Source organism: Camelus bactrianus, chromosome 13 (genome assembly GCF_048773025.1).
Source record: "Camelus bactrianus isolate YW-2024 breed Bactrian camel chromosome 13, ASM4877302v1, whole genome shotgun sequence".
Taxonomy (NCBI): domain Eukaryota; kingdom Metazoa; phylum Chordata; class Mammalia; order Artiodactyla; family Camelidae; genus Camelus; species Camelus bactrianus.
Genome location: NC_133551.1, coordinates 50,423,997 through 50,446,061, shown reverse-complemented (window position 1 = coordinate 50,446,061; position 22,065 = coordinate 50,423,997). Strand labels below are relative to the sequence as shown.

The 22,065-nt window shown below is 55.6% G+C and overlaps 1 protein-coding gene across 4 annotated transcripts in view; it reads left to right on the top strand.

Annotated features, from left to right (window-relative positions):
• KCNQ4 (potassium voltage-gated channel subfamily Q member 4) overlaps nt 1-21,818 on the top strand; it is a 53,642-nt gene extending 31,824 nt beyond the window's left edge. The window contains exons 5-15 of one of the 4 annotated variants that reach the window (XM_074376722.1): nt 279-404; nt 816-926; nt 1,122-1,217; nt 3,648-3,736; nt 5,532-5,693; nt 6,065-6,109; nt 12,436-12,656; nt 14,358-14,457; nt 16,628-16,759; nt 18,990-19,119; nt 19,618-21,818. In XM_074376722.1, coding sequence (XP_074232823.1) covers nt 279-404; nt 816-926; nt 1,122-1,217; nt 3,648-3,736; nt 5,532-5,693; nt 6,065-6,109; nt 12,436-12,656; nt 14,358-14,457; nt 16,628-16,759; nt 18,990-19,119; nt 19,618-19,782 — 1,377 coding nt within the window. In that variant the 3' untranslated portion in view covers nt 19,783-21,818. The remainder of the gene's footprint in view (nt 1-278; nt 405-815; nt 927-1,121; nt 1,218-3,647; nt 3,737-5,531; nt 5,694-6,064; nt 6,110-12,435; nt 12,657-14,357; nt 14,458-16,627; nt 16,760-18,989; nt 19,120-19,617) is intronic. The other 3 variants (XM_074376720.1, XM_074376723.1, XM_074376721.1) reach the window with 3 other exon arrangements.
• Nucleotides 21,819-22,065: the final 247 nt, after the last annotated feature.

The following is a 22,065-nucleotide window of genomic DNA, read 5'->3' as shown; positions in this document are numbered from 1 at the left end:
AGGGCGTGCTCTGAGATTTTGTGTTGGAGGGCGTGGCAGGTTAGGGAAGGCGGAACAGGGTCTCCTTGAAGGGAGTTGCTGGGAAAAGAAAAGCGGGCAGAGCCGCCGCCTGGGACCTCCGAGAGGTTGGGGTTCTCATCCCCTCCAGAACACCCCTCATAGGCCATTCTGGGAGCCTCCCACCTCCCCACCTGTGCTAGGTGGGCACAGCGTTCCCCATTTCCTCACCACCTCTGCCTCGGTGCTCCCTGTGGTCTCACGTGTTGCTGCCCCCGCAGGAGCTGATCACCGCCTGGTACATCGGGTTCCTGGTGCTCATCTTTGCCTCCTTCCTGGTCTATCTGGCCGAGAAGGACGCCAACTCCGACTTCTCCTCCTACGCCGACTCGCTCTGGTGGGGGACGGTGCGTGAGGGTCTGTGCAGGGCCGCCCTTCTCCCTGGGACCCTCCCTAGCATGATCATTGTGATCCTGACCCAGGGACCTGTCCCTGTCCTCTCACCTAGGGCTGGGAACCCTTGTGACCAGCTCCTGTGTTAGCTCCCCAGCTTGCCCCTGTGGACTAGCTTGTGTTCCCATCTAATTCCCCACTTCAAGTCCTTGTGACCTGTACCTCTCCCCTAACAACACGGGGGAGGAGGGATCCATCTATGCCTGTAACCAGCCCCTGTGACAAGTCCTTGTGACCAGTTCCTGTGGGGAACCATGGCGACCCCCCTCCCTCATGATCAGGCCCCCGCAGCCTGTGACCCCAACAAGTTCCAGTGGGTTGGCCCCCCATGACTGGCCCTATGGATAACCTGTTTGTGTCCCCAGATCACACTGACAACCATTGGGTACGGTGACAAGACACCGCACACGTGGCTGGGAAGGGTCCTGGCTGCTGGCTTTGCCTTACTAGGCATCTCCTTCTTTGCTTTGCCTGCAGTGAGTCCCCCTCTACTTAGGATGGCCCAGGCTGGGGGAGGGGGCCGTAGGGGCAAGGCTGGCCAAGCCCCAGTCCAGCATTTGCATGGGCGGGGAGGGGGGCACCTCAGATGGGCAGGGGCGGGGGCACCTTTGCTGCCTTTTGTTGTCCCCCCCCCAACCACCACATTCCCCCAACCATGCCTGTTGTCCTAGGGCATCCTTGGCTCCGGCTTTGCCCTGAAGGTGCAGGAGCAGCACCGGCAGAAGCACTTTGAGAAGCGGAGGATGCCAGCAGCCAACCTTATCCAGGTACAAGATACCCAAGAAGCCCTGGAACTGAACTGGTTTTCTGAGGAGCATTTAACAGGGGACCTGGCCTGATCTGACCTTGAAGGAGAACTCAGGGATGACCACCCTGAGAAACTGACACTTGGGCTGAGAGCTGGAGAATGACTAGGAGTTAATGAGGTGAAGAGGTGAAGGGGGAACATCCAAGGTATAGGAACAGCATGTACAAAGGCCCTGTGGTGAAAGGGAGCAGGGTGTGTTTGAGGAACTGGAAGGAAGCTAGAGAGGCTGGAAAAGAAAACTCAAGGAAGAGTGTACAGTGGAAGGGGTTGGAGAGGCAAGTGAGGCCCAGACCTGAGGGCCGCAGAGTCCTGATTTTAACATTTTCCTAAGAATACTTGAGGAACCACTGACAGGTAGGAAGCAGGAGGAAGGGGTGACATGATCAGATTTATGTTTTGAAAAGTGGTGAGTGGATTGGAGGGTGATCCAGGTGTCTGAGGAAACCAGATAAAAGGCTCTGGCAACAGTCTAGGTGAGGCAGGTGCTGGGTGACTTGGACTAGGGTAGCAACAGATGAGATGGAAAGAAACGGGCAGATTCTACGTATTTAGGAGGTGAAATTGGTGGCATCAGGAGTAGGGGCTTGCCCCACTGGATGGTGGATAACCCTACTCATTGGATGAGGACCAGATATGGGGCATGAAGAGTGTGAGTTTGGCTGGAGCAGGTAGAATCTGAGGGGCCTCTGAGACCCTGAGGGGGTGTTGAGGAGGCAGCTAGATATACTGGTGCACAGCTGAGGATAGGAATGTGCTGGACCTTGTGTGCAGAGGGCGATGAAGCCCCAGGTGTGGGTGCTTCCAGTGGAGGGAGGAAAGAGAGAGGGGAGAAGATGGCCCAGAGCTGGGCTTTTTGGAACCTTAGCATTTAGTGGCTGGGCAGGCCGAACTGAGCCAGCCAAGGATGCAGAAAGAAACGGGAGTGCGTGGTCTCAGTTTCCCGTACAGTCTGAGGCATTCTGACTGGGGCCCGGGCTGAGGCGAGGACTGTGAGTTTTTGTGACTCTGGCACTCAGCCTCGGCTTCTCTCTAGTTAGGGCATGGCAAGAGAACCCCCTGTGGGAAATAGTTCGGGGAACACTGACACAGCCCACCTCAGCGTGCTCCCCCCTTGCCACCCTCTCACCCCCCAGCTCAGGTCTGATTCACCCTCCCTTATCTCTCCTCCCCAGGGTGGAACCCCCTCTTCATCTCTGCTATCTCCAGCCACCAGCCCAGCCTTTCCTCCTCAGCATCCCTTGGGGCACAATGGCCGCTGTCCCCTGGGAGCTGGTCTTCCGAGGGGCATTGTAGGGGCAGGCGGCTGGCACAGTCCATGCAGAAAGACAGCTGGTATTGTGGTACCCATAATTAATGAGACAGCTCTGGCAGCTGCTCCCCAGCCCAAGCCAGGGGCCTAGGCAAGCAGGAAGTAAAAATATTCCTGTCTTGGGAAGGTGCCTGGCCAGTGAGGTCAGCATTGGGCAGTCCCTTAAGGACAAGAGGCATCCAAAGAAGGGCCCAGTTCTTCTTTGTCCTGCCCAGCACTTCCCACGCCTCCCTGTCCTCATTGATCGCCCAACTCACAGCCCCTACCTGGCTCTTCTCTTTACCTGGGAAGAGGGACAGTCCTTCCTCTTATCTGACCCTCATCCCTCCTGCTGCAGAGGAAACCCTGCAACTTCATGGATGCCGAGGGGTTGGTAGGTGATGCTCTTTCCTCCCCTCCTCCACCCCATGGGCAGTGACAGGCAGCTGGGAAGGATGGGGTGGGATTATCATTAGTAATAATAATTCATTTCGTCAGTATTTATTCCCCAAACATTTGCAGAACATGTGCCAGAGGATACAGTGCTGACCAAGACATAGCTTACAGTCTGAGAGAGACCATTAATCAAATCCCCAATGAAAAGACATTCATCAGCTGTGGTAACAGGCAATAACAGGAGTGTTTAACAGGGGAACTTTGTATTAAGTGCCTACTCTGTGCCATGCACCATTCTTGGCATTTAATATACATTCGTCCATTTAGTCCTCACAACACCCTGTTGGGTAATTAGAATTACGTCCATTTTACAGATGAGGAGCCTGAGGCTCTGCAGCTTCACTTACTTGTTCATATGAGTAGGCAGCAAAAGCTGGGATTGCAAACCCACTTCTGCCTGACAAAGCCCCAGCTCTTAACTCCCACACTGCAAGGCCCTGGCTCTGACTCTGATACGCTCATCACCTTGAGGAAATCATTTCTCTCCAGGCCTCCGTTTCCTTCTGGCCCTGCTGGCGGCTATAGAATTGGAACTGGCCTCTGCCTGAGAACTGGGTTCTTTTGGGGGCAGAGGGCTGGTGAGGGGCTGAGAGCCCTCCCTGATGCCTTGGCCCTCACACCTTTCCCCTTTCTCCCATCCACCAGGCTGCGTGGCGCCTGTACTCCACCGACACGAGCCGGGCCTACCTGACAGCCACCTGGTACTACTATGACAGCATCCTCCCGTCCTTCAGGTAGGCCTGGCTGTAGGGGGGAGGGGGGGTTGGTGGTAATGCCCCTTGAGGACAAATGGCTGGGACTCAGCCCTGGAGGGTGGGAAAGGGGTGACAGCTCCTATGGGAGCATCTGGGGCTGGCTCTGTAACCCATAGCCTGGAGTGCTCTCTCTGCCACTGTGCTATACCCAGGGAACTGGTGACACTGGACACAGGGCATGGGGAGGAGCCCCGCCCACTGGCTAAGCCCTGGGTCTGGGAGTGCTGGCAGTCTGCGTGGTCACCCAGATTTGATGCCACTCAGGGCAGTGGCCCAGCCAGCTCACTCCCCTCAGTCTGAGTTGGGAGCAGTGTTTGCCAGCCTGGAGTATTGCAGCTGGATAGAGAGAGCGGGGTGTGGGCAAGAACGTGTGGGCCAGGGTTGGGTGCAAGTGCCCACCCATCCCAGCATCCCCATCGTGAATATGTACCCGTGCCAGGAAGCAGCCTTAGGGCCCAAAGGTGGGTTCGCTCCACTGGCCCAGGCTGGGGTAAGACTGCATGGGGATGGGCCCACACCAGGGATTATTAACAGCGTCACCAAGATTTGTGTGGCCAAGTTCCTGGCCAGGCCCTGGGGCAGGGATGAAGACCTTGGAGAGTGACTCAGTCCTGCGGGCAGGCGGGCATCAAGAGCGGCGGGGTGAGGCTGCTGTGTTCAGCATTTCTGCCCGCGCCTTTTTTGCCTCATTTGTTCTCCAAGAGCAGCTGTTGCGTGATCCCACTCACCCCTACACCTGGCTGCCCCACTCCCTGCTCCTTCCCAGACCCTGGGGCTTCCCAGGGAAGGAGCAGGAGAGAAGGGGCTGGTGGGGGGGGTGCTCCCAGAATCACACTGGTTCCCCTCGTCTCTCCACCTGGCAGAGGCAAGCTCCCACCTCACAGACAGGGATGGTGGTTAGATTAGAAGGAGTCATCCTTTCTAGAAGTAGACCTAAGGACTCAAGGCCAGGCCTGGAGGAGGTGGGCAGAGGCTAGTTTCTTAGAAATATGTGTGTGTGATAGGGAGGGACGATTTGGAGAGTGTCCTGGGTCCTCTGGTAAGATGGTCAGAGCTTGGTTTGAAAATTCTGGACCCAGAGGGGAGGGTATATAGCTCAGTGGTAGAGTACATGTTTAACATGCATGCAGTCCTGGGTTCAATCCCCAGTACCTCCATTAAAAATGAAATGAAATAGAATAGAAAATTCTGAGTCCTGCTCCCTGGACCTCAGTTTCCTCATCTGTACAATGGGAAGGCAGAGAGGGAAGATATCCTCCTTGGGTTATGGAAACAGGAAATGGTCTGGAGAGTGAAGAAACTTAGTCTCCAAGAACCCAGCCGCAAGAGCGAATGCTGCAGGAGAAGGAAGCTGGGCTGCTACATTGAGTCTCCCTCCTCAGCCTCAGTTTCCCCCTAAAATCCAGTCAGATCTGGACGGTGAGGAGTTCAGGGCTGCCACTGGCCTCCAGGTGGGCACAGCTCCATGTCCAGGCGCTCGGCTTGCTGAGCAGAGAGTAAGCTGGATTTGAGTTCCCCCTGCCCTGGCGTAAGGGTGCCCATCCTGCACCGTCATACTTGGCATCCCTGAGAGTTCCCAGGAACTGAGTGTGTAGAAAGGGAGGGAGGAAGGCTAGTCTCCCACCCACACCCCTGCCTATGCAGGCCTAGGGTGTTTGCTGAGCATCTCCAGAGAGGCAGGGCCTGGCAGGGTCTGAGTCAGGAGCTCGGGGGCCCTGGGGTGAGGAGGTGGTGCCAGGGCTCTGCCTGCCGCTGACGGCGCCCTCTCCTGCAGAGAGCTGGCCCTCTTGTTTGAGCACGTGCAACGGGCCCGCAACGGGGGCCTACGGCCCCTGGAGGTGCGGCGGGCGCCAGTACCCGACGGAGCGCCCTCCCGTTACCCGCCCGTTGCCACCTGCCACCGGCCAGGCAGCGCCTCCTTCTGTCCTGGGGAAAGGTAGGGGCCCCCTGGGGCTGCCACCTCCTCTTGCTTCTCCTCCTCCTTTTCCATTCTTTGTCTCATCCTCTCTCAGACCTGCTTCCAGCCACTATGTGGGTGTCTGGGCCTGTTCTGGGGACTCCCAGGCCTTGTCATGAGGCCTGGACAATTGTCGTCGGATGGCTCTACAGGTACAGACTGAGAGTCTTTCTGGAGAGGCCAGAGTTGACTCACGTTTTGCCACCTGGGGCTCCAAGGGTCTGAGTTGGGGAGAGGTCCACACCGTCCTTCCCCATCACCTCCTCCATTCATTCCATTGTCCTCTTTCTTTCTCTGTTTCCACGTCCCCCTCACTCTTCCATCCCTGCACCCCCATCCCTCCCGGGAAGCTGGAGAGAGGAGGAGGCCGCTGGCCACAGGTGCTTACGGCTCAGGTAATCGTGGGCACCAGATGGGTGTGAGGGCCCCTTCCCCAGCATGTTCCTCTAGAAGGGGCTTGACACTGAACTTGCCTCTTGGGAACGAGATGCCAGCTGGAAAGAGAGCTCTGTGACTAAGAACTGCTGTAGGGCCTATGTAAACTCAGCCAATGACTAATGCTCTTGTCTTGTGCAACCCTTGTCTGCAGCTTTGCTAATCCCAGAGGGTCCTCCTGGGATTCTCCCACAATGCCTTTCTTCCTTATGGAGGGACATTTTGTTGTTCCAACAGTCTCTTTCCCCTTGATCTGCCTCAGTTTTTGCATCTTGAAAGAAGAACAAAGAAAGAACAATGCTTACCCCCATGTAAATATTCATAAATAATGGAATTTCAGGTATATTTGGATAAAGAAGCCCACTAACTCACAGTATGGAAAAGCAGCTACTCCTGTAGATGTGTAACTTTGAGATCAAGGATTCAAATTGCCCTTCAGTCATACCCTGTTCACTACCAGTCTGTTTGTTTTGTCTCATCTTTACATATCATCCCTGAATCAGCCAAGTGGACATATGGGCCTTGAGCCTCAGGTGTGATTCTGAGGCCCAGGCTCAGAATAAGGGAGAGGAGAAGAGGTGAACCACTCGGGGCTCAGAAGGAGGAGGTGCAGTGGAAGCTTGCCTCTGCTGCCTGATGCTGTGTGTCCTTGAGAAAGTCATCAGGTCACTCTGAGCCTCCGGGTTCTGGGCAGAAAATCAGCAACAGTTAGGCTGATCAGGGGCTCTGGGTTCTCTGGGTTTCTCAGCTGAAAAGGCCTGGGGAACAGGGAGGAGGGGGGTCTGGTGCAGAGGATGCTGGGAGCAGAATTCCTTTTCAGGTCTCAGGGAGGGCCAGGGGCTGAACAGGAAGTGGATAGAGAGGGAGGGCCCTTCTAGGTCTCTGGGGGGAGGGGAAGCATATTTGGTCAGGCCAGGCTAGGAGCTCCCTGGAAGAGAGTCCACAGTGGAGCCCCTACTTGTATTCTTTGTCACTACCTGAAGGTCCTACAGTGTTGTCTCCATCCCTCCCCAACCAGGGCTTACAGGTAGAAACCCAAAAGTTTTGGCTTTTGAGCAACCTTGCCCAGGGCCTGAGCCAGGGCTCTCTGTAGCTTCAGTTCCCTCTGGTTTCACTTTACCTGAGTAAGGGAGTTCTGGGAGTGGAGATTATCCTGGACCCCAGCACCTGTACCACCCCTCACAGTGGCTCTGGGTCTCTGGACTCCTGAAAGCCTAGGAACAGATGACCGCTGAGGACTTGGCCATCACTAACTCCCAGCCTTGTGTCTGTCTGCCCTGCAGTGTCTGTGTGGCTGGGCTCATGGTGATGGTGGTGGAGTGTCCCTTCTTCCCAGGCATCCCAGGGGCCTGAGCTGTGATTTCTAGGCGATCAGGCACCAAGCTCAGGCCAAATGGCCATATCCTTAATCTCTGCTGTGTGAGCCCCATGGGGTGGGTGTCCAAGACAGGATCCCCCCACAAAACACACACACACACACACACACACACACACACACTCATACACACACCTGGTTGGCCACACAGTGAGTATCCTTGTAGATGGACTAAGGTTGAGCACATTCCCAGGACTGCAAGGAGCAGGACTTCCTGAGGGATGGCATTGGGGCCAGCACCTCCTCTCTTTGGGGTTTTTGTGATGAGTGATAAGATAGTGGTTCTCAAAGCATGGTCCACTGACTTCCTGCATCAGCATCCCATGGGACGTTTGTTCAACATGCAGATACCTGGACCTCTCCCCAAGCCCATGGAATGAGAATCTGGAGAAGGGGCAAAGAATACTGCATGTTTAACATGCTCCCCAGGAGATCCTTATGCAAAGCTTGAGAACCTCTGTATTCTGGGCACGTGGGCTGGAGGATGATTTACGTGTGTGTGTTAGGGGGGTCCTTCTCTCCCACCAGCCACAGGAGGCCGGCCCCATCCTGGCAGCTCCCCAGGCTCTGCCCACTTGCCTCCTTCCCACTAACCTCTGTTTGTGTCTTGTTCTCAACTTTCCAGCCAGATGTTTAGTAATAAACGGAGTTTCTTTCGGATCCACGCCAGCTGGAGACCGAGGTACCCCCTCACCTGCTCCTCCTGTCCCCACTCCTCCTTGCCCCACCCAGTTTGGGGGCTGGAGAGGGGGACAGAAGGAGCCAAGGACAAGGTGCATGTGCCTGCCGCCTGCCGTCTGCCTTGGGGCCCTGAGGAACCCCTCATCTTTCTGGGGATGCCTCTGCTAGGTCTGGGGTCATGGGCCTGGTGTCCAGTCTGCCAGGAGGGACACCTACAGGAGCCTTGGGCTCTGCTGCTGACCTCTCCCTGCGTGATCTTGGCCAAATTGCTTCCTTTCTCTGGACCTCAGTTTCCCATCTGTGGAATGGGCAGATTGAACTAGAGGCTCTCTGAGGGTCCTCCCCACTCTGACTTTGGCCAGGCCTTAGGTTTAGCTTCCTGGCTCCCCACTGAGCACTGGGACCTAGCAGATGCCCGAAGGAGCTGGGATTGGTGCCTCCTTTACTAACTCCGGGACCCAGTTCTTTTAGCTGCATCACCCCTATGTTCCTTGGTAACTGCCCTGGGCCAGGCCCTCAGTAGGTACACAGTGGTAAATAAAATATGGTGCCTAGAGACGTGCAAAGAGCAACTGCTATTCGATGTGATGAGCACAACTCAAGGAGGAAGCAGAGGGGCCGTGGAGCTTGGGGCAGGCATGTCACCCAGAGGGCGCCCCCAGAGGTGTGGCCAAAAGATGCAGTGCACACCAAGGTAAGGACGTGAGAGAGGGCACAGCGGTGGCAAAGAGCAGGCAGCCCAGCGTGGCCAGATCTGAGAGCGGGAGGTCGGGAGCTGAGGCTGGGTCATGAAGAACCCAAAAGCCCCTAGTGAGCTTTATCCTGCTGGAACTGCCTGGCAGCTCGGGCTCACGGAGTCCTGGGTTTCCCAAAGTGCCTTGGGAGCCTTGTGGATCGGGGAGCCCATGAGGAAGACATGGGTGACAGAGCTCCTGGCTGCTCTCCCAAGAAGAAACCACTGTTTCTTAGAAACGTGGGTTCTGGATCTAAATGTGGCGAGGGGACCTTGGGCATAAGCCCTCTGTGCCTCCGTTTCCCCAGGTGTAAAATGCAGAGGATAATAGGATCTGCTTCCGCTCAAACTGTGCCTGGCTCAGAGGAGGTGCTGTACAAACGCTAGACTCATGCAGTTTGATGTGTTATGATATGCACTTGGAAACCATGGCTGTAGGACACAGGAACACGCTGAGGGCTAAAGCCGAGGTGTCTCTGGGTCAGATCTGTCCCTTTGCAAGATTCCTTTGGCTGTGTTGGCATCGGGGGGCAGGAAGGGCAAGGTCAGGGCAGAGAGGCCAGCGATGCAGCTGTTCCTGCAGTTCTGAAGAGAGGGGCTGTATGCAGGGGTAGGGTAGGCTGCCTCTGGTCCCCCATGAGCTTGGCTTTTGGCAGGCCGATGGAGTCCTTACAGAAATCCCTGTGGAAGTTGAGCCGGGGTGGGGTTGGGTCCAGCAGGGCAGTCAGAGGGCAGTTTGTGCCCCGAGCTCGCCCTCTCCAACAGGGCAGCCCCAGTCAAGCCCATATATCCGATCCCTGATTGGAAAATTCTTTGTTGTTGGGGGCTGTCACATGCACTGTTCAGCATGTTTAGCTGCATCCCTGGCCTCTACCTAGATGCTAGGAGCACCCCTCAGTGTGACAACCAAAACTGTTTCTAGCCAAATGTCCCCTAGAGAACAAAATAGCCTGCAGCTGAGAACCAATCCTGGTAGCTTGCCCCAGAGAAAGAACACAGTCTCTGAAGTCAGAGCAAACTGGGTTCCAGTCCTTGCTCCCTCTCGAGGAGCTCTATGACCTTGGAAGCTGTGTCCACGTCTATAAAATAGGGGTGGTGACTATAGAACCTGCCACGTGAAGTGTCTGAGAACACCGAAAGGGCTCAGGCAGTCAGGTGGAATCTTGTGTGTTCCAAGGAGCTTGGGAGGGGAAGAAGCTCTTTCGATGTCCACTGTGTGTCAGGTTTCTTTCCATTTTCGTTGAGCTTTTAGGCTCCAGAGAGGCTGATGTAAGCCATTTTCTGGGCCCTGCCCAGGGAGCTGGAATCCAGGGCCACCCCTGGGAAAACAGTGCCTTCTTACCCTGAAGAGGAGCGCAGGGTCTCTGGTTGGTCAGAAAGATACAGAACCCCACAAACCAGGCTGGAAGCTTCATCAACCATCACCGAATCAGAGCTGGAGAGGGACCTTTCAAGGCCTCTAGTGCAAGCCCCCAGACCCCTGCCTTCATAAGCCCTGCTGAGTGCAAGCTCAGTCTTGCTTGCACACTTCTTGTGACAGGGAGGTCATCCCCTTCCCCCCGAACACCATTGGAGTGACGTGCAGGGCGCAGAGATCCAGAGTTCCTTGCCCTTGGCTGAGTGTCAGGTCCCTTTCCACCCGTCTCTTCCTCTGCCCCTTGGAGGAGTGGAGGACAGAAAGAGGGGTTGCACGGACCGGTTGGGGTGGGGGGTGCTTGCCCGCATGAGGAGAGCCTGAAGGAACAGCTTTGCAGAGGAAAGTTTGGGAGAGCCAACCTCAAACTTTGGTTGGAATATTTGGGATGTGTGGAGGGGATCCTGGGCCAGCAAACAGCATGCTGGATTGTGGGGGCCACCCCATCCTTCCCTTCTGATATCCTCAAGGGACCCATCCTCGACTATAACCTCTCTCCTCTGGGCAGAGGTCCCTACCCCTGAGGATGGCCCTACATCCCAGGTTCCTTCCCAAAGGCACCTTCCAAAGGTGCCCCTGGTTTCAAGATCTCCCTTACCTCAGCACCTTGGCCCTATACCCTGTCCCCCATGCCCTGGGCATGGAGGACCCTGGCTCCCACTCTGCCCTGAAACCAGAATCTGTCCTCTGATCAGCCCCTGATCTGAAAGTCCCTGAGACTAGGTGACACGGTCTCTTTCCTCAGCCCTGCCCCACCTCAGGCCTCCTCCAAGACTGGCTGGTGCTCTCCTGAACCAGGGCCCTGGATATTTGGGGCGCAAGGGCCCCAAAGCTGTCTGAAGGGGGCCCTTCAAGTGGCAGGTCACAGCAGGGAGGCAGCAGGGACACCACGGGGCACGGGATGGGGATGTTTGCATAGGTCCTATTCAAACAGCGATAACATGGTCCTTGAACCTCTTGGACACAGAGTTACTCTACCAGGTACTGGTTAAGCAGGGCCTGTCCTGGGGAACCTGAGGCGTCCCCTCACCTGTCTTCCTCCAAGATTTGGGGGATGGGAGGGGAGTTGGGGTGTGGGAAGGGAAGTCTGAAAGCACACACAGACATGCACACGTGTGTTCACATGCACACAGACTTCTGTAGGTGCTGTTGAACTGTGGACTCAGGAGGCAGTAGAGAGGTCACATGGACAGGACGTCAGTCCAGATGGGCAGAGCTTAGGCGGGGAGACCACAGAAGAACAGGTTACAGATCTTCACTGAGAGGATAGGCACCAGGCCTGGCCTGGGCATACATGTGGGCCCTGCAGCTACACTCACACGGCCAAGACCCCCAGCAGGCCGGTACACTGCACACCTCCAGCGTGCACAGCATTTACACTGAAGTCTGAGTGACGGAGACCTTTGGAATTTTGCAGTCCACTGGCTATGCAACTGTACCAGGTCCTAAAGCCCTGACCTGACCAGTGTGGGGTCAGATAGCTCCAGTAGTCAGCCAAGGAGGAAAATATTAATCAACACATGTACAGACATGCCAACATATGTATACACGCTGGCACCTGTGTGATGCAAGCACACACATATACACACGCACACACCCTCAACTCCATACAGCCCGCCCCTGTGTACAGGGAGGAGCTGGGGATTACCTCAGTGTGCACGGCCAAGGGAGATGCTCCATCCCTCAGTAGCCTGTCTGTGCCCAAAGGGGTCACCACCTCCACCCACCCACCCACCTGGGCCTGGCTTAACTCCCCTGTCCTCCTGTCTGTCTCTGATTCCCTTCTTGGGTTTCTGTCACTCCTTCCACTCTGACATCTGTCTCCTGTGCACCCCTTATCTGTCTGGGCAATGAGGGGTGGGAGGTGGGGGTGGATCGGAGAGCTATTCAGACTGGCTCTGGATCAACTCATAGGAGTCAGGGCCCCCCTTATCACACCATTGTCCTATCCCAGGAAGTCTCCCCTTGGTGGAGAATCAGCCCCAGTAGCCACCCCCAAGTATTAAGTCAGCTGTGTCCCCACTCATACCCGCCCCCAGCCCTGGCTAACTTGGCTCTCCCCCTGCCCACCCTGCCCTGCCAGCAGCCGGATGGGCATCAAAGACCGCATCCGCATGGGCAGCTCCCAGCGGCGGACAGGCCCCTCCAAGCAGCACCTGGCACCTCCGCAGATGCCCACTTCCCCGAGCAGCGAGCAGGTGGGTGAGGCCAGTAGCCCCACCAAGGTGCAGAAGAGCTGGAGCTTCAATGACCGCACCCGCTTCCGGGCCTCTCTGCGACTCAAACCCCGCACCTCTGCGGAGGGTGAGCATGTCTGCGGCCAGGACCCGCTGAGGGTGGCAGGGTGAGGAGTCTGAGCTTGGGGTAGAAACACTTGGTTCTAGTCCCAGCTCTGCAACAGACTGACCATCTTTGGGCACCAGTCTTCTGATTTGTAAAATGGGGGTCATAATACCTGCTTGGCTGGTCTCCAGCCTGAGAATCAAAGGAAAATGGAGAGGCAGCATTTGGTAGTGGATAAGAGCACAGGCCTTGGAGCCAGGCTGCCTGGGTTTGAATCCTAGCTTTGTCACTTATCTGAGGCAGGTAACCTAATGTCCCTGGGCCTCATTCTCCTCCTCTGTAAAATGGAGCCAATAATCATATTGACTTCAGAGGATTGTTGTGAAGATTAAATGAGGTTATCCACAGAAGGTGAATAGAAGAGTTTTGGGATATAGTAAATGCTCCACAAAAGCTAGCAGCCTTACACACATGCTCTGGAAGGAGCAGGAGGCCATCTTTGCTGAACTGAGCCCTGACTGTGAGCAGCCCCACATGGGATTATCTCCTTCACTTCTCTCAATGAACCTGGGAAGTGGGGTCTGTTTCTTGCCCCATTTTACGGATGTGGACACTGAGATCTCTCAGCTAGTAAGTGGCAGAGCTGCTATCCTCACCCAGGTCTAGCCCATGCTTCCCACCTTGTGCCTCTTTGCCTGCCCAGCCTGTGAATAGGAGGCTGTGGATCTGGTGAGGGTTGCTTTTAACTAGTTGGAGAGGTCACTTTTTTGAGCTCTAGCTCTGCTCCTGACTTGCACAGTGACCTAGATAAGACACTTCCCCTTTCTAGGCCTCAGTGTCCTCTTCTGGAAAACAAGAGAGTTGGAGCAAGTCCCCAGAAAGGCTTCTCCCAGCTTTGACATGCTTCAGGCCCCTGGGTGGGAAAAGGAGGGGGTGGCTGGACAAGGATGGAGGTTGGGGACAGGAAGCCTTGGAGGGAGGGGACCCAGCCATGCTGCCTCTGTCTGTGCTGTATCAGCCCCCAAGATGCTGCTGGCAGACAACTCAGACAGCCTTTCCTGGAAAGTTACAGAATCCCCACAAACTGGTCTTTGGGAGGTGCTGACCCAGGGGCGCCTGGGCATGGCTAGTGCCCAGGGCCTCATCTGCCCTGCCAAGAAGCTGCCTGGCCCCCTGTCCCCTCCTGCCCCTGTGACGCCAGGATAGCATCACTTCTCCGTGCAGCCTCAGAGAAGCCATTTCTCTCACCCCGGGGGAGAATGACTTGCTCTGGGGGCTTCCCCAGTAGCAGAGCTGGGCGTGGGAACCTGCCCTTTGCTTCCCTCTCCGGTGAAGGACAAGGCTCTGTGTGTGATTATGTGCAGAGGCCTTGAGCCCCTTGTCTCTGGAGCTCACTGTCCTGCGTAGTGGGACTGGTGGGACGTCCTCCAGGGCTATGTGCTGTTTGCCAGGGGCCAGACCAGATGTGCCCTAAAGTAGTTCCTACTTACTGGCCACCAGGCAGATGTTTATACAGGGCAGATGGCATGCAACGAACCGAGGTTTCTCACCCTGGGTAGGGCAGCCAGAGGGCTAGGAACCTGATCTGCCTTGTGCCCCCAGGAAGGTTCTGGGCTCTTCCTGGAACTCTGTAACCCTCTCCGTCCCTCTAAGGGTGGTGGTAGGGGTTGAGAGTGGCCACTTCTGCTGCCACCACCGGGCTCCCTACCTCCGACTTTTCAGAGGGCCCCTCGGAGGAAGTGGCAGAGGAGAAGAGCTACCAGTGTGAACTCACAGTGGACGACGTCATGCCCGCGGTGAAGACGGTCATCCGCTCCGTCAGGTGAGACTGAGGCTGGAGGTGGGCCACCCACTTCTGCTCCCCATCTGGGGCCTGCCCTCCTGGCCAAGCCTGGCCTGGCTCCCCGCATGCCAGCTGCTGTCTGCCTGGCACCCTCGGCGGTGCTGGCTGGGGGAGCCCTGGGGAGTGAGTGGGGTGGGGAGGTGTCATATGGCCCCCAGCAGGGTTTGTGCAGACTTATTGCATCTGGAGTGCAGTGAATGTGGCTGCCCATCACGGTCCCTCTGCTCACACCCGCAGTGTCCTCTCTGCTTCTCTCCCCTTCCTCTCTTTCACTTCGTGTCAGGAGCTCTTTATTTCTCTCTCCCTAGCTGTGTATCAGCATCTGCCTGTTTCTGCCTGGGTCTCTGTCTCATGCGCAGTTTCCTTCCATCTCTGTGTCTCACTCTCACCCTCCGCTGGCCTCTGTGACTCACACTTTCTTTCCTTGGGTGTCCTGACCTCAGCCTGTCTATTTCCCCTAGGACTTCCTCTAGAATAGTACTTTTCAAACCACAGGTCACAATAGTTTGAAATCAACTTAGTGAAATCAATTTAATGGGCCATGGTCAGCATTAAAAAAAAAAAAGAAGAATAGAAAATATCAGAGGGCATCTCTCATAGTAAGGAGAAATGATGTTTATGAAACTTCTATTTCAGTTGGGTGTGTGTACTGTTTCTGATATAAAATGTATTTTTAATGGTGGGTCTTGGTCCAAAAGTTTGAAAGCCCTTGCCCTATTGGCTCTACTGGATGTCCCCCTGCCTTGACAATTTAGGGGGGACCAGGGTCTCCTGAGTCATTTAGCCTCAGCAGCCATGGATCTGGCCCCTAAACTCCTCAGAATGGAGGTCCGGCCTAGTCTCTGGCTCCACCCTGTAACTCAGCTTCACCCCTTGGGCCTTCCAGACTCACCTCCTCTCCTCCCTGGAGATGCACCTGCCCACATGCCTCTTTCCTCTGTGTTCCTTTTAAATCAGTGTCAGCTGGACATCCCCTACTGCTCCCCAGGGAGTCTGAGACCTCTCCCCACTCCCTTTTTACATATTCTGTTTCTCCCCTCCAAGCTTCTGGAACACAATGCCGGAGCTGCCACCTGGCTCAGGTCAGCTCTCCCTGGCCATCCCACAGACCCCTCATACCCAACACCCTCCTCCTCCCATGTCTCCATGCCAGGCAGTGGCACTACCACCCCCCGCCCTGTGCCCCAAGCCATGGGAGTCATCCTAGATTTGGAAGCCTTTCAGTCCCCTCTCCTGAACTGTTCAAAGCTGGCCCACAGCTGAACCCCTCTGCCCCCTCCCAGCTCAGGTACATCCCCCAGAGCGGAGCTGGTCTTCCTGCCAGGCTGTCCCTCCAGGGCATCCTCCACACAGGCAGGCAGAACGGACCTTCTAAAGCAGAGTAAACCACACGGCCCTTTCCGCACCTCCCCAACTTCCCATTACCCAGTCCCTGCCAGGGGTTCGGGGCTCTTTGGAGTACCCCCCTTCCACCCCCCGCCTCCTGGGGGTTAACCCCTTTCCTTCACGTCCTGTCCTGGCTACTTTGAACGACCCTCCCTCACACACCTCCATGCCTCTCTGTGTCTGGAAAACCTCCCTTCATCCCTTTCCTCTTCCTGCCCTGGCGCTGGAAAGTATTACTCTCAAGACTTGTACCCTGACCTCCCCAGCCAAGCTCTCCCTTCTCATGGTCCCCAGTCCTCTTTCTCCATTCCTTGACATGGCCCTTGTCATCCCATAATTGTCTGTGCCTTCTCCGTCTCCCACCTCAGACCAGTGCTCTTGAAGCCAAGGATCAAATCTGATGCCCTTTTGGGTGTCGAGGGTCCAGCAGAGCAGTGCTAACAGGCATATGCAAAAAATGTCTTCCCCTAAGCTGTCATCAGGCAGTGTTGACTGGTGCCTGCCCTGTGTCCCACCTAGCAGAGAGAAACCCGGCCCAGTCCCTGCCCTCCCAGGTGACTGCAGATACAGGCACATTAAGGAATACCAAACAAACTTAGGGGGCCGGGCAGGAGTGTGGTGGGTAGGTAGGGAAGCTGGAGACCCAGCAGAGGCTGTTTGTGGTGGCCCAAACAGGAGGTGCTCTGGTGCTGGACAAAGTAGCAAAGGGACACAGAAGGGGCTGGAAAAGAATCCCTTCCCTCTGAGACCCTCTCCCCTACAGGATCCTGAAGTTCCTGGTGGCTAAAAGGAAGTTCAAGGAGACTCTGCGACCATACGACGTGAAGGACGTCATCGAGCAGTACTCAGCAGGGCACCTGGACATGCTGGGCCGTATCAAGAGCCTACAGGCCCGGTGGGTGCACCGGTCCCGGACGGGGGAGGGGGACAGGGCGAATGCCGCACCAGCGCCGGGGGTCTGCTCCGGCCCTCCCGTGGGCGCCCGCTCAGAGCCCCGAGCGCACCCTAGGGGCCGCCGCGGGACCTGGAGTTTCTGGTCTTCAACGCCCTGGGGCCAGACTCCGCACCTGTCATTGAACCTAAAGAAACACCCAGCCACAGGTCCTCTGCAAGCTGCATTGACCTGCACACCTCGGGGACGTCTTTAGATGACTGTTTTCTCGTCCTAAAATAATAGGCTTAAAATAATCAGTGAGCTCCCATCTCCTGAGAGAATAGGCACATTGTCCTCAATGCTGTTCACCTCCTGCCTCCGACATCCTCCAGCACTCTTCTCTCCACCGGGCATATAGGAAGATTCTCACACCAAGACCCCAATCACCTACACCTTGCCCTCTCCTCTTCTGGCCTGCATTCTCAATCCCCATTCATTTGTTCTCTCAAGAAACAGTCATGGGGCATTTGTTACTTGCCAGACAGTGGGTATCTGGTAGAAAGCAAAAGATTCCCTGCCCTCATGGAGCTCTTATTCCAGAGGAAGGAGAACAGATGACAGTAAGTGAAACTAGAATATGTCAGATGATGATAAAGGCTAAAGAGAGAAATAAGGGTTAAAGTGTTGGGGTAATTTTAAATAGGTGAAAAGGTGATATTTGAGAAAAAATGGAAGATGAGGCAAACCAGCCCCATGGTTGATGTTTAAACAAAGATTTTCTAGAGGGGACAGCAGGTGCAAAGGTTTTGAGATGGGCAGGTGCCTGAGGTGGTGTTTCAGGAATAGCAAGGAGCCTGTTCTGGTGTGAGGGAAGCAGGAAATGAGGTTAGAAGGTTAATGGCACTTAGACTATGTAAGGCCTTGTAGACCACTGCAGAGATGTTGGCATTCATCCAGAGTAAGATGTGAGAATTGGAGGGCTTTGCACAAAGGACTGATGAGATGTGAGTTATATTTGAAAAGGAGTCACCCTAGGTGCTGTGTTGAGAATGACCTATAAGGAGTTAGAGTGGAAGCAGGGAGACCAGGAAAGGGGCTACTCCAGACATTCAGGCAAGAGATATTGGGGACTTGGACCAGGGTGGAAGCAGCTGAGGTGGGGAGAAATGGTCAAATTCTAGACATATTTTGAAGGTAGGGCTGACAAGGTTTTCTGATGGGGTGTGCAGAAAAAAAAAAAACAAAAAACGATAAAGCCAAGGTTTTGGCTTGAGCAAGAGGAAAAACTTGCTGTTTATTGACATGGGGGAAGTCAATGAGTGGAGCAAATTTTGATCAGGAAAGTTGGGATGTGTGGTGCTTGTGATGCCCATCCGACATCTAAATGGAGTGTTGATCTGGCAGAGGAGTGTGAAGCTGGGAGGAGAGGTACTGGCTGGAGATATAGATTTGGTGTCAACAGTATATAGAGGAACTGAAAATCTGGAACTGAAGACATTACTTAGCAAGTGAGAGTAAATAGAAAAAGAGGTCCCAGGAGTGAGCCCTGGGTCCTGCAATGTTTAGAGGTTGTGGAGATAAAGGAGGAAAGCAGCAAAGGAGGCTGAGAAGGAGAGGTTGGGAGAGGGTGATGTTTGGGAATCCACATGAAGAGAGGGCAGGAAAAAGGGGTGATCAGATATGTTGACCACTACTAATAGGTCAAATATAATGAGGAATGAGACATCATCGAATTTAGCAATATGGGGGTCATTTGGGATCTTGACAACAGTAGTTCTGGTGAAATGGTGGGAATGAAAGCCTGACTGGAGAGGTTTTAGAGAGAAATTGAAAATAGAGGGTAGGGATAACACTTTCAAGAATTTTGCTGCAACAAAGAATAGAAGAATAAGGTGGGCCCAGCTCCAGCCTTGTCCCTCTAATAACTCATATTCCTACTTGTGACTCTCCCTCCTCCCAGTCCACCCTTTCCTACCTGTCCTCCCATCAGGCAGCTGTTTAACTTGTCCTTCTTGTGTGTGGTGCCTTCGCTCCCACCACACGCAAGCATGTGGTTGGAAAACCCACAGAGCAGCGGCCGGTACCTCCATTTAACCTGGTCTCCATCTGGTAGAGCAAACTGGCCCCCTGCCTCACACTGCCTGCTCCCACCGGTGCAGGATGTCTCCTCTTTCAGTAAGAAACCTCGAATTCTTGTCGGAGAGACGTGTGGCCAGTGTCTGGGCCCTCTGACAGTTCCCTTTCCCTACAGGGTGGACCAGATTGTGGGCCGGGGCCCAGGGGACAGGAAGGCCCGGGAGAAGGGTGACAAAGGGCCCTCTGACGCGGAGGCGGTGGATGAAATCAGTATGATGGGACGCGTAGTGAAGGTGGAGAAGCAGGTGAGTGTGGGAGGGAGTTTCGCTGGTATGGCTGAGCTAGTCCTCGACCGAGAAACTCTGGAGGGCCTTGGCGTCAAGCCCAAAGGAAGGGTGCGCTTCTCAGAGCCACAGCCCAGAGCATCCGCGGGGTAGGCCCGCGGCCAACCCCGCCCCACAGATAAGCCCCGCCTCCTAGGAAGCCCTCCGACCTCTGCTAAACGACCCTGATAAACCCACTCTCTCCGGCTAAGGCCGGCCCCAGGTTTCTAGTCTCAGCTAAGTCCTTCTAAGGCCCATCTACTTCATTTAACCCCGCCTCAGTTGTCTTTCTCAATCACCCGGACTATCTCAACCAATCACAATTAAATTTCGTTCGGGGACGAAACCCCAGGTTCCCAGCTTCATTCCGCTCTCCGGCCAACTCTCCGCCTTTCCTGTCACACCTCCCCCCTGAGGAGCCGCGTCTCCCAGATGCTACCCTCCCTGGGCAAGCCCCGCCTCCCACCTTCTCTTCCCAAGCCCCGCCTCCCGGCCGCGTCCCGCCTCCAGCCGCTCCCCACCCCCAGGTGCAGTCCATCGAGCACAAGCTGGACCTGCTGTTGGGCTTCTACTCGCGCTGCCTGCGCTCTGGCACCTCGGCCAGCCTGGGCACCGTGCAAGTGCCGCTCTTCGACCCAGACATGACCTCCGACTACCACAGCCCTGTGGACCACGAAGACATCTCCGTCTCCGCACAGACGCTCAGCATCTCCCGCTCGGTCAGCACCAACATGGACTGAGGGAATTCTCAGCCGCGGGGCAGCACCTGGCCAGCCCCCGGCCCCGGCGCTCGGACCCGCCCTCTGAGGCCTCCGGACTCCTCTCTTACTTGAACTCGCTCCCTCGCGGGGAGAGAGGCCACACGCAGTATTGGGCTGCCTGGGTGGGTGAGATACCCGATATGGGTGCCAGCGATCCGCCTCACCTCAGGAGCGTGAGATGCCAGGCCGCACAGAGGGCAGCAGCGGCGGCTGCCCCTCCGCCTCTGGGACCCCAGTGCCCTGCCCGTTCCATCAAGGCCCGATACGGCCCGCCTGGCAGGGGCACTGCCCCAGCAGTGGGAGCAAGGCGCTGGGGCCCTGGGCCCTGACCCAGCTTCCAGCTATGCAAGGTGAGGTCTTTGGCCCGCCCTTCGGACAGAGCAGGGAAGTCCTCCCGCCAACTCCCTGCCCCACTTGAGGCCCAAGGTGCCCACACAGGTACCCACAAGCACAGGACCCTGCCATAAGACAGGTGGGCACCATATATGCAAACTGTGTTAAATATGCAACTTTGGGGACCCCCATGGGGTCTCTGCCCCTCTCCCCCTGGGAGATGGGCCCCCAGCAGTAGCTGGTCTCAGGCTGCTTGGCCATGACCCCCATCCCTGATCTTTTGCTTATCAGTCCCTCCCCTCCCAGCATGGGGCCTGTTTCTTCCTTTCCTCCCCAAGAGCAGTGCCTGGGCTTTTCTTCCCATCTGCAGGTGTCCCCTCCCAGGGGCTCCCTCTTTCCTGCCAGATGTTCACTCCCCTCTGGCCATCCACACCTTTGGAAGCACAAGTTTCTGTGTTCTCCCCCAAACCTCCCACAGACAATGCTCCCACGGTCACACAAACATGTCCGTAAAGTTTCCCCAGACACACAGGAAGTCTCTCACACTCACCCTAACACACGATCACACACACTTGGAGACTTGAGCAGAGAGCCAGCCACTCAGACTTTCCTGGGCCTCTGCAGGCTGATACCAGCGGACTGGCCTTGCAGGGCTATATCTACTTCTGTCCACCCATCTCTGACATGACCCCAGGTCCTTCTAGGCCCTACCCCAGAGCTTTACCAGCTCCCCTTTCTCAAGAGCTGCTTCTCACAGGCCCAGGAGCCCTAACCACTGCCTCTGCCTGCCCCGAGGGCCCTCCTCAGTGTCCCCACAGCACAACTCAGGCCTAGGCCTCTGGGGCCTGGCATCACTGGAAAGACCCCAGGCTCTTCCCCAGGGTGGTTATCAGGCCTGCTTCTATCTAGGCTTGCCCCTTTCCTAGTCACTCTGACTCCCAGAGAGAATAATAATGCATCTAGCCAGTACCATTTGTCAGGCACTAACTGTGCATATGGCGCTCACATGCACTGTTTCCCCTCCTTCCATACTCCACTTTCCACTTCAATTGGCAGCCCCCATCCACTCCAGGCCCCCAGCGCCTCTTTGGTATCCCTACCCCTTTGTCCCTCTTCTGCAAAGCCAATACAGGTAGCAGGAGGGTGATGGGTAGTGGATCAATGGTGAGCTTTTGTGGGGTGCCAGGGAATATGGGGCTCAGGCCCAGCTGCCCGCATCTCATGACTGGGGACCTGCATGCACCAGCGCCAGGGCTGGGGTTGGCTCTTGCTCAGCCCCATGGTGCCCAGCCTCTGCCCCCACATGCCCTCTGCATGTGACCATCATGCCGTGGATGGAGCCTATCCTGGCTCACCTCACCCACCTGCCCTGCACTGTCCCCAGAGAGCCACACCCCCGCCCCCTGAGAGACAGAGCTGTGGAGAGGGGCAGGAGAATGGGATCATCCTATGACCAAAGGAGACTTGGGAAGAAGCCCTCCCTCCTTCCACGATCGAGGTTCCCTCACCAACCCGGTTCTCAGATATGCAAGTACCTCACTTTGTTAACTTATTAACTTATTGATTTCATTAAAGTTTTCAGTAGGAGGTGGTTGGTCTTGGCTGTTCACGGTCTGAGGAGTGGGGCATCTGGTCTGGGGGTGGGGACGAGGAGATTTGAATTAATCATGACGCTTGGTTGCAAACAACAAACTCAACCTGATATACCTTAAGCAAAAAAAAAAAAGAAAAATAAAGAAAAGAAGGAGAGAGAAAAGAAGGAGAGAGAAAAGAAAGAGAGAGAAAGAAAGAAAGAGAGAAAGAAAGAAAGAGAGAAAGAAAGAAAGAAAGAAAG